The sequence below is a fragment of the Alosa pseudoharengus genome, unplaced genomic scaffold (genome assembly GCF_046254945.1).
Source record: "Alosa pseudoharengus isolate Yale_2024_CS ecotype anadromous, Long Island Sound unplaced genomic scaffold, YU_APseudo_1.1 YU_APseudo_1.1_scf_21, whole genome shotgun sequence".
NCBI lineage: Eukaryota > Metazoa > Chordata > Actinopteri > Clupeiformes > Clupeidae > Alosa > Alosa pseudoharengus.
In genome coordinates, this window is record NW_027468674.1 from 28,645,332 (window position 1) to 28,657,561 (window position 12,230).

Below are 12,230 nucleotides of genomic sequence, written 5' to 3' on the forward strand. Positions count from 1 at the left end.
GAGAACGTTTTGATTGGTAGTTGACAGCGTCCATACTACGTTTATTGGATGAAGTAGGCCTACTATCAATCCAGCAATAGGCTACTGTATGAGTCGATTCGTTTACTAATTACGACACGTTACACTGCATTTTCATAAATCCCTGAAAGATAAATAGATAGCAGGTTTTTGAAATCAAATAATTAATTAATTCATTCATTCATTAATTCATTCATTCATTCATTCAACATGTACGTTTCACAAAAACATTTGTGGGCCTGGGCCATTTTGTAAATTTTTTTCTATTTACTTAGGCCCTATGCATTTCTACATTTATGCTCTTGTTGCTCTAGTGTTCCACCTCATCACACACATCTCAGAAAAATCTAAAACATAGCCTATTCTTAGACCCAGAGAGTATCATATCATATCAGTAGTTTTGGTTATCAAACTCCAAAAGGTCTTCATAATTAGCCTACCAGTGGTCCCCATGCTTAGGCCTACCAACAGAGGAATCTATTAAGTGGCATTTTGACCAAATGCACATGAACTAAATTGAACTACACACTAAAGCACACTAAAATTCCCCTCGGGATGAGTAAAGCATCTATCTATCTATCTATCTATCTATGAATTTGCGTGTAAGTACATATGTGACCAACATAGTGGTCAATCAGGTCATGACTCATGTACAAGAATATGTTGGAACCACAAAATAATTGGACCTCTGTGTGTGTGTGTGTGTGTGTGTGTTTGTGTGTGTGTGTGTGTGTGTGTGTGTGTGTGTGTTGCTGTTCTTCTGTGTGTGTATGTGTCAGTGCCTGTCTGTCTGTCTGTCTGCTGGGTGTCAGCCTTCTGAGGTGTACAGTATCTCGCAGTGGGCGGTATGCATTGTGGGAGATAACTGCTCCTAAGGGCTAGTGGTATGGGAGGGTTGAGTGTGTTGTGGGAAGCCAGGCATGTGGAGATAAAATTGTATGAATGAGTATGTGTGTGTGTGTGTGTGTGTGTGTGTGTGTGTGTATGTGTGTGTGTGTGCGAGAGAGAAAGAGACACAGAGAGAGAAAAAAGATAGAAAAGAGTGTGTGTGTATGCTTGTGTGGGCATATGTTTGTTGTATTTGCTAACTCTAAGAGACTCCACAGACACACACTGAGAGAGAGAGAGAGAGAGAGAGAGAGAGAGAGAGAGAGAGAGAGAGAGAGAGAGAGAGAGAGAGAGAGGTCACGTCCCCTAACAGCTGCAACATATGGGGTCTGGGCAGGCAGGCAGGCAGGGAGGGCGGGCCCCAGAGAAACCGAGAAGCAGGCCTTTCAGAGGCACACCCCTGATTTCAACACCCTCCTGTGATCTGGACGCCAACCTCCAGTCTTTTTCAAACACACAGCCCAATCTCTCTCAAATACACTGTACTCTTGTCTTTCTCCTGAAAGAGAAAGTACCAATACAATTGGAACGTACTGTATTACAGAATAGTTATAATAAATTAAATGTTTAAATGAAGTATGTATCAATACATATGAAAGTTTATATTGTTTTATTTGATCAATAATTTACACTGATCTATGTAAATTATTTTTGCATAGGTTTTGCATTTTGTTGTATTGCTTTGGCAACACTGTTACACTGTCATCCCAATAACACTTGTTTGAATTTGAAAAAGACTGAAGTAGATAGATAGATAGATAGATAGATAGATAGAAAAAAATAGAAAGGGGGGGGGGTGTGGTCACTGATAAGCAGATTACACTGGTTTCCTCTTTGACTCTCTGCTCTGGTCCTGTGCATGGCATTCTTAGCTAACCCCTATGTGTACCCAAGGAATTTATTCAGAGCCGTATGGCAAAAGAATGTCCTTTTTTACTCATCTGTTAAGCCACCGCTTCCATGTGACCATGTGTGTTTACACATTGCTTTTGAGGCCAAAGACTCTAATTAATGGATGATCCTGACCCGCTGACCCAAGACGCACAGCCTTTGTTTCACCTGAAAGGCTGCTTTAACTTGGGAACTTTGTTTGATGCTTGCATACACGCACGCACGCACGCACGCACGCGCGCACGCACGCACGCACGCACGCACGCACGCACTCACGCACACACACACACACACACACACACACACACACACACACACACACACACACACACACACACACACACACACACACACACACACACACACACACACACACACACACACACACACACACACACACACACACACATATAACACATGTTTGTATTCATGATCTAGGTTCAGTGAAAAAAATGAAAGGTAAAGTCTACAACATGCATGCTTCCCCAGTCTCACTTCATCTTACAGGCCATTATCTTTCTAATCAAATACCCGTTAGGGCAGTGCACAGAAAAGGGTGGACACCATTACACAAGGACCTAGCCTTACAAGATAATGGGTGTGTACACAGACACACACATACTGTACACATGCCAAAAACACCACCATACACACACACACGCCAAGACCACAATCATACATACACACACACATGCCAAAAACACCACCACGCATACTATCCCTTTCTCTCTCACTCACACACACCAACACACATTCATACTTACATAACCACAAGAAGAACACCCTCATACATGTGGAGGCACGTGCACACATACGCACATACACACACACAAACAAAACTACAGCAACAATCGATACATTGTCTAACAAAAGAGGCAGTTTTTATTGCATTCGATTTCAAAATGATAGATGTCTTTGTTGTCAATAGTGTATTAAATAGGTTGGCTATTGTGGCAAAGATAAAACATGTCATGATGTTTGGATAACCCCACACACGTACACAGCACATACAACACTCACACACAGTTTCATAACCTCTTATAGGGATAACTTTCTTAGCCAGGGTCCAAGCCAGCGGGTTCCAGGCCTAACCCATTCCTCACACCTCACTTCCTATCCAGCCTTAGTTGTGAGTCTGACCTGACATTTACCTTGCGTAAATATTCAATTACTTTAACAACACAGCCTCTAATTACCTAATTTCAACCATATCACCATCAGTGTTTGCATAATCTTGCCATGGTTTTGCTCTGTTCCCTCAGCTAGGCAACTACAAGCCTTGTCCTGCTTTTTTTATTTACCATCACAGACTGCGGAAGCAAGCACACTTACAGTACATGAATGGCCCGGCAGACACAACAAATGTTAAGAACACACATTGGCTTTGAGAAAGTTAGCAGAATGATTTTGGTCCATGATAGACACTGATAAAATCGTATGTGCATATAATATTTGTATAGGAATTAGTTGGCTAACGTTTGCTATTGTTTCTACCCACAAAGGGTTGAATCTCCACCACCATTTAAACAGTACATTTCTCCATGTTGAAGACTGGAGAGGAGAGGAGGAGGCTGTGAAGGGCAGTACTACAGCTAGTCCACTTGTTTTGCTGTTGTTTTCCGGTGGTTGACAACGTTGACACACAGACGTTCAGACATTTCTATGGCAGAGAAGCTGGTCTCTCCTCGGGAGACAGATTGGGTTTATTTGGAAAAGGATAGAAGGTTGCTATAGTTTCTACACTGAGTTCACATACCCAGGCCCTGGTCTCACAAATAGAGTCTCTGTTGAGAATGTCTGCATTAGGGGAGGTTTGTATTGGAGTGTGTGTGTGTGTGTGTGTGTGTCCTGTGACGTGTCTCTTGCCAGTTAAATGTCATCCTGTTGTTGGCCATGGTAGAGTGTGTGTGTCTGTGCCACCCTCGGTGAGATAACTTGCATGTCATCTGGAAAGTGTGTATGTGGTTGTCTAACTGTGGTGTGATGCCTGTATGATCTCTCTCTCTCTCTGTGTGTGTGTGTGTGTGTGTGTGTGTGTGTGTGTGTGTGTGTGTGTGTGTGTGTGTGTGTGTGTAGGTCATGTAGATGTAAATGTAGATAAAGGGATAGAACAGACTTATTGGCTGTTTCTGAGGCTCAACCAGGAGAATCCTTTGTGACAGCCTGCTCCCAGTCTTCAGCCAATCCCAATACACCTCAGTGCAAAAGTTCTACAGCACAGGTCTAGCAACGGTCTACAGGAAGAACCACTTTCCACTGGTGGAACCATGTGACGGCTGAGAGGAACACAGAGGCGTCCTGAAGAGCCGCCATCTTGGTCTATTTCTGACCTACGTGACATCATCTTTTCGAAAAATAAAACACACAAAAACTAAATCAAAAAACATAAACAATGTTCCAATAATTTTGTAATTTCTTCTGCAGTTCAGCCTCAATCCCAGAATCCTCTGTGGTCAGTCAGGGCTTGGTCACATGGTTTCTCCTGTGGCATGGCGTGGTGGTTGGGTGGATGGCTGCTTTGTGGCGCCCCCTAGCTGGGGGTGAGGGCAGGGCTGGGGTCAGCACTGATATTCACCAGGCACTCTGTCGACCTGAGGCTGGGCAGAGACTTACAGCTGGGCAGGGAGCCCATGGAGCCGCACAGACCCAACATGGACGTAGTGTAGTTCTTCTCTACAAGGAGGGAGAGAACAGGAGAGAGAGAAAGAGAAAGAAAGAAAGAGTGGCAGAGGGAAAGGGGGCAGTGTATGGAGGGATAGAGAGAAAGGGGAATGAACACAGGATGAAATATATAGATATAGATAGGGAATAGATAGGGAGAAAGTAGAGTGGAAGAAGAGGGTGACAGAAAGTGAGTGTTTAGTGAGGTTTAGTGGTTGTAGGAGTTGTCCATCAGTATAAAAGAACATGTGTACAACAATATGCTTTTGAGGGTGTGCATGTGTGCATGGTTGAGTCTAATGTGTGTGAGTGTGTGTGTGTGTGTGTGTGTGTGTGTGTGTGTGTCCACTCTTACCTGCTCTGGTACACCAGGCTTGTCCGTTGGGCTTGACCTCGGCTCTCAGAGGCTCTGAGTCCATACTGAGTGTTGCTGAGAGGGGCTCTGGACTGGGGAAGCTTCCTCTGCAGGGTGAGAGGCAAACAGCGGTCACTCAACACAAACACTGGACTGTACACACACACCTACCTACCCACGTCCAACCAGGCCCGTCACTGAACACACCAAGCTGGACTCCATACATACACACTCCATATATACATACACACATTCATTTATTTCTGACTGCCAAGTGTGCAGTCATTCAGCTATGGCACTTCTCATTGTGGCTGGTCCTAGTTCTGGCTCACATCTGGCCCTGATCTGGCCTGGCCTGGGTCTGGCATGGTTCCCAGGGTCTATCTGGTACGCGCAGTGCATGTGTGTGTCACAGTGGCCATGACACGAGTCTTTATCTGCAGCCACCCCCAACCTATCTCACACACACACCATGGCCTGCCTGCCAGCTACTCAGCTGAGGGACACTGGTCACTGGTGTGTGTGTATGTGTGTGTGTGTGTGTGTGTCTCACAGAGTATGTTTATGTGTGTTTGTATATACTATAATATGTTTTCTTGTATGTATATATTTTACACCCCAGCCAAATGTCTATGTGTGTGTGTAGTACATGTATGTGTCTGTTATTGTGTGTGCTTGTGTGTTTCTGCTATTGTGTGTATTTATGTGGGTGCCCGTGTGGTACCTGCTGCGGAAGAGTTTGTCACCAGTCGCATTGTTGAAGGGGCTTAGCGAGGTCCACTCGTTGACCAGGGGGACGGGCAGATCTTTAGACAACTGACGGGGGTCACAGGGTATAAGGCCAGTCCTGAGAAACACACACACACACACACACACACACACACACACACACACACACACACACACACACACACACACACACACACACACACACACACACACACACACACACACACACACACACACACACACACACACAAATACTATTTACAGAGAAGCAGGGTCAGATACAAATGAGATCTGCTGTACATATAAACACTAGTTCATCTGAAAACCTGAAACAGTATAACTCATAATATACTGTTGAACATCTTAAATCTGTTGTTTTTTGATCTAATTCTGATCTAGTTCTAATGAAACTTGACTGTTGATATGAAATCCTTTAACCACATAAAATGTGTGGGTATGTGTGTGTACGTGTGTGTGGGCTCACAGCTGTTCCTGGAGTTCCAGAACTATCCCCTCCAGTTCCCTCTTCTCTTGTTCACTCTGGTTCTGCACCTCCTCCAGCTGTGAGCTCAAGCGTTTGTTCTCCATCTCCAAGTTCTTCAGCTGGGAGTCGCGCAGACGAACCAGCTCCTCAAGGTATCCCTAGATACCCAAACACACACATTGCACAATACTTTGATTGGTCAGAATGTCTGAGTTGTAACTAGGCTACACGCAACTGAAATTGATTAAATAGACAGACAGACAGACAGACAGACAGACAGACAGACAGACAGACAGACAGACAGACAGACAGACAGACAGACAGACAGACAGACAGACAGACAGACAGATAGATAGATAGATAGATAGATAGATAGATAGCTGGACTAGATGGACTAGATGGACTAGATGGACTAGATGGACTAGATGGACTTTACAACAATGCTGGTGGTATTTTTGTTTTTGCTACAGAAGGAGCTCAATCCAGGCATATAAACATTGTTTTATACTCCAGAGCTGATCTCCAACCAACACACAGCAGCTCCAAGATCACTATAATGTGAGAACCACTAATCCGCTACCACAGAGCAAAAAATAAATAAATCAATTAAAATTCTGTCACTACCATCATCGGTCAGTGGGATCCATGCCAACTGTACAGTATTTCCATAGACTCCAGGACTATTCCACATTAAAATCCCTTAGCCATCTAACCATTCCCACCCTATGGCCATGTCCGCAATCACCTTCTGTGCGTAGACAATCTTGTAGCGTTGCTCCATCTTCCTGCACTTGGCGCTCCAGCTCTCCTCCTCGGTTATCAAGGGAACGTAAGGATGCTCCGGCGCACTTTCCTCACTGCTACTGCTGTCCACACTGCGCCGGTCCTCCTCATCGCTAAGGTAGTCATAGCTACGGGAGACACAGCATCACTAAGGGACGGCACAAGGGACGACACCACATACAGCGCCAATATGTCTAAAAATGGTATCACATCATAGCTCAGGTAGCCATAGCTACAGGACGCACAATGTCACTAACAGCTTCACACACACAACACCAATGATATGTGTCAGAGCTCCATCTTATTTATTAGATAATCCAATCACATATAGTATATGTATATTGTGTCTTGTTCCAATTGCCCTAGCTAAAGTCTAGATTCTGCCATGAGTATATGCTAAAGTCTAGACACTGCCATGAGTATATATGCTAAAGTCTAGATACTGCCATGAGTATATGCTAAAGTCTAGACACTGCCATGAGTATATATGCTATATTCGATCCAGGTCTGTTTCAGATGCTGGCACATTAGCTATGTGCACAACCGTAATGTAACAGTAATGGCAATGGTCCAGTACCTCTGTGTGAACTTCAGGTAGGGGGTGTAGTCAATGACCGCTTCAGATTTCCCATCCAGTGCCTCTCCCTTCAGACAGAAACTACAGGACAGGACATGGACAAACATCACAAGTTGCAGAGAAACGGCATAACCATCTTTTCTTTCTTTCTTTCTTTCTTTCAAACTTATTGCTTTTCTACCTCCCTGTGTGCACTGTCTTCTGATCTTCCCCTCAATACTTTTCTATTTTCTTTATCTGTCTGTTTCTCTTTCTTGTTTCTATCTCTCTTCCACCCTCTCCTTTATTTGGTGCTGTTTTATCCGTCTCTCCATTCCTCTCCTTTATTTGGTGCTGTTTTATCCGTCTCTCCATTCCTCTCCTTTATTTGGTGCTGTTTTATCCGTCTCTCCATTCCTCTCCTTTATTTGGTGCTGTTTTATCTGTCTCTCCATCCCTCTCCTTTATTTGGTGCTGTTTTATCTGTCTCTTCCACCCTCTCCTTTATTTGGTGCTGTTTTATCCGTCTCTCCATTCCTCTCCTCACCTGAAGTCGATGGCTCCGAGTCCAATGAGCATACCAGTCAACACAGAGGCTTCCTCCCTCAGCATAATGGCGCCGTCGTCATAAAACCTCCTGTAAACACACACATACACACACACACAAACACACATAAGCATAAAGCTAACCTATTTGTTGTAAAGGTTGTTGCCTGTAGTGTGTGTGGCATGTGTGTTCCAGGTGTGTGTAATGATAAAGCCAATATCTGTTTTATGTGTGTGTCTATAAAAATGTGTGAGCATGTTGGTTAAACTTTCCAGGCTGTGTGACAGGTGCATGTAGACATAATGTTAATCCATATTCAAGGTGCCTGGCAATGCAGCCTCTGTTTTATGTGTTTCCTCTGTGTATGTTTCCTCTGTGTGTGTGTGTATGTTTCCTCTGTGTGTGTGTGTGTGTGTGTGTGTGTGTGTGTGTGTGTGTGTGTGTGTGTGTGTGTGTGTGTGTGTGTGTAGTGCTCACTTGGTGGGAGTAGTAATAATGTTCGCCTGTGCTGCAGGTGAGTCTTACCTGGTGGTGCGGCTGTCCCTAAGAGCTGTGGCAATGTACTCCGACAGACGCTTCTCCATCAGAGCCACCCGTAACCATGCTCTACCCTGAGAGACGGGGGTGGGGGGTGGGGGGGGTGTAAAATGGTGAGAGAGAAAGAAGGGAGCGGAAGAGGAATGGGTTATGATCAAATAATCAAAGATTCCTAATTAATCCACTCTCTTGTAGAGAATACTTTTTGTTTTATGCAGATGTAATATGCTCATAGTCGGCATAAACTACATGGACAGCCTGTTCCCTCCACTGCCAAACAGCAAGCCCACCTCATTTCTGTTCTTGATTCTCAATCCTTGTTTCATGCGGCCTCGCCTTGTTTCATTCATGTTGTAATTAGAGGGAGTGTTTGTACATAAGAACGGAAAAGGGAAGGAAGCAGGGCTTGATGAGTAAGATAACTGTGAAGAATCTAGAGTTGCGAATTTTGTGATGTCATTGCCTTGCTTTTAAATTTCTTCTTATACAAACTTAAAGTGCTTCCACTCCAGATGATCTATTTGAATGTGACAAATCTGCATAAATGAGCTGGGTGCAAGAGACAGACAGAGTAATGCCTCCACTGCCAGAGAGACAGAGTAGTGAGTGTGGTGCTCCTTACCTTGGCCAGGGAGGAGCTGATGTTCTCCATGTTCTCGATGCTGCTGATGCAGCTGTTGGGGACTTTACCGCACGCCAGTCGGATGAAGTCCCAGAAGCTCCTCTGACCATCAAACCAGCTGCCAGAGCCTGGGGGGGGGACGAGGGAGAGAGAAGGAAAGAAACAACTTGATGATCAATGCTCCCTGAAAACTGGTTACCCCTAAACTAGTTAAATCACCACAGCAGCTGACATACAGCACACAGAGAACATTACACTAAGTGTGTTGGGAGTGGCCCTGGTGGTGGGGAACTGACTTTGACTGTGCACAGAGTGTTTTTCAGTGTACCTGGTAACATGTTTACCTTTGAAGCGATGGCTAAGAATGTGCTCCATAATGGCAGCAAAGTTGATGAACTCCTCAGATGAGTCATCAATGGGTTCCGCTGTATATTTCTCCAGTAGCGTCTTCACAGAAAACCTGTCCAATCAGTCATTTCACTCAATTACATTCCAATCAAGTAAACCAAGTTAAATCATAATACTAGGTATTGTCATTGTACAGTATAGGCTTGTGTTTTCTTTCAATCACCTAAAGAAATAACCTGCGACATTTCAAAGCCAGGCAGACTTACACATATGAACCTAGGATGGTGCTCTCCTTCTTTTCCTCCCTCCCTCCCTTCCTTCCTCCCACTTGTACTCTCTCTCTCTCTCTCCCCCCATCTTTCTCCACATCCTGTGATAATGCTGAGTTGTCATAATAAGTACTCCGTCAGGGGGATACCGTTGAGGCTCTGGGTTAAACCAATGACTGTAGGCCTATATTACAAAATGTTTCAATTAACCTCATCGCTGGAATTATGCGATAGGTTAGTGAATAAATGACTCAACAGATCTAGGCTACTACATTATGTTCATTTTGTAATCAGATAGGAGACTGTGAATGTGAGAGTGACTAAGAGGGTGGGGGAGACTGTGTGCATGTGTGTGTGTGTGTGTGTGTGTGTGTGTGTGTGTGTGCGTGTGTGTGTGTGTGTGTCTGTGTGTGTGAGTGTGAGAGAGAAAGAGAGAGAGTTGGAAAAAGTGTGTGGGGTGGGTGGAGTGAGGAAGTGAATAAGTGAGAGAGTGAACAAGTGATATAATGAGAGTGAATCAATGATTCATTATATAGTAGATGATGCCATGGTTTTTGGAAGTGTGTGTGTGTGTGTGTGTGTGTGTGTGTGTGTGTGTGTGTGTGTGTGTGTGTGTGTGTGCGTGTGTGTGCGCACGAGCGTGCGTGCATGCGTGTGTGTGTCAGAGAGACAGAATGCAAGAGAAATGAGGGAAAAAAAGTAAATTAACTGAAAAAGCAGCAGACAATGTGACCCAGCACCCAGCACTATATTTTCAAACTAAGCTGGGATCATACTGGGGATAAGACCATGTGTGTCACACCAGAGCAGAACCCATACCCACACAGCAACAGTGTGGTCACTGACTTCAGCAGCCATTGTTCTGCAGACAACAATATCTCCTTCAACGGCACCAAAGAGCACCCACATCTACTGGACAATAGGCCATCTATAGTTAGCTATCCACCAATCATATGACTTAGAGATGTAGCCTACCTACTGTAAACTAAGAGTGAACTTGTGACTTGATCAAAATCACACAGAGCATCATTTATTTAGAGGTAAGCCTTAGTTGTTATTGGTCTTAATAAACAAATAAAATTATTAAAAGTACATTTTCAGCTGTCACTGCCCAAGACTGAGACAGATAAAAATAGCTTGGATTTTTAAAAATATAAATAGATAGGCCTCTTGAATTAGTCTATCCAAGAGAGGAGACAGCATTGGTTTTCACCCATCACCTAATCTTATTCAGAATGAACCGTGCCTTCCTTACGCATTCAAAAGATCCTGGCTATTTCACTAGCTATTGTTAGCTTTCCACTTTTACCACTCTCTCATACAAGCTGACGTGAAGGCCTCCCCGGCTCCCTCGGGTACCAGACCGTATAAATAAGGCAGGACCAAGCTATCAATGTCCTTGCCTACGAAAAGGTTGTTGTCATGGCAACGCCACCATCCGGGAAGAGCAATAAATCAAACATCGCTAGACTTCCAGTGCCCGCAGTTGTCAAAATGACTATGCTCCATCGCAGTGCTTGAAATATTCCTGTTATGTAGGCTTAGGACTAATAAAGTCAGTTGTAGACCAGGCTAGAATGCTTGAGTCACATCACAAGTTTATGGAACTGCGTTTGCGCATCAGCCGATTAGGCTAATACCAGCCTAGGCCTAGCCTATTTCAAAGCTAGGCTACTCTAACGAAGCAACATGGGTCGAAATATGATGATGATGATTGTGGCCTGTTCAACCTTCCACCCTGCATCGCCCGACATCAATATGACGTCAGCTGATGTCCAGAAACGATTGCAAGACGGGCTTTGTTTTCAGTGGCTCTGGTGGCGACTGGTTCCTAATTGGCTTATTTCTGCATAGACCCCTAACCTACAGCATTATTTCTAACACAGAATATCGGATATTAAAGTAATCTAATATGGAATTGAAATTAGGACCCAGGCGGCAGCCAATGAATGTTTGGGGGTAGCCTAACAGCTGACCTCTAAACGCTCATTGTCGTTACACTAGGCCTTTCATACCTGCAAACGGTGATGAGATTTTTGCGCTCCACCGCCACGCTCCGTGAGCAGCCTTTCTTGGACGACAAGCCCATCGCCATCGCGGACTGCACACTCTGTTCCATACAGGGTTACGGCGGCACCGGCACCGACGACAGCGTTAGAAGCTACCGCTGCGCTTCCAGAGCCACGGACACCTCCCTGGCTACGCCATACAAACAGCAGCACTCTCCTTCGCACGCTCGCTCTTCCGTGGCGTCATCAAGGGGGAAGTAGGATGCTCAGCATACAATTAAAGGGATGCCCTCTTCTGCGGCAGCTGGCTTGTAGAGAGACACTGATTTAAACAGTTCTGTACCAAGGTTGGTCCCAAACAACAAAGCTCTCTGGCGTCTCTCTCCCCCCACGGAGCCCACCGTCACTCTCTCCCCGCCTCCTCTGACCTCATGGGTGATCTCAACACACATCACACCATATGTCTGACGAGTCAGCAAATGATATTTCATAATCAATATTGATGGCTTCCCCCCTTGCCTACACCTACTTGA

At 44.7% G+C, this 12,230-nt stretch overlaps 1 protein-coding gene across 1 annotated transcript; it reads right to left on the minus strand.

The window, feature by feature from the left end:
- Positions 1-2,654: 2,654 nt before the first annotated feature.
- Positions 2,655-11,830, minus strand: rundc3ab (RUN domain containing 3Ab). Its single transcript, XM_076299013.1, has 11 exons — positions 11,704-11,830; positions 9,416-9,531; positions 9,072-9,199; positions 8,438-8,523; positions 7,913-8,002; positions 7,387-7,467; positions 6,772-6,937; positions 6,027-6,184; positions 5,538-5,660; positions 4,814-4,920; positions 2,655-4,470 (listed from the first exon to the last, which is right to left on the minus strand). The coding sequence occupies exons 1-11, from the start codon at positions 11,805-11,807 to the stop codon at positions 4,328-4,330; spliced, it is 1,302 nt and encodes a 433-aa protein (XP_076155128.1). The 5' UTR covers positions 11,808-11,830; the 3' UTR covers positions 2,655-4,327.
- Between the last annotated feature and the right edge of the window lie 400 nt (positions 11,831-12,230).

Coding starts and splice junctions, on each gene's coding strand:
- rundc3ab (XM_076299013.1), bottom strand. CDS start 11,807: ATGGAACAGAGTGTGCAGTCCGCGATGGCGATGGGCTTGTCGTCCAAG. Junction 9,532..11,703: donor AATCTCATCACCGTTTGCAG/GTATGAAAGGCC, acceptor CTGATTGGACAG/GTTTTCTGTGAAGACGCTAC. Junction 5,661..6,026: donor CTGGAACTCCAGGAACAGCT/GTGAGCCCACAC, acceptor TGTGTTTCTCAG/GACTGGCCTTATACCCTGTG.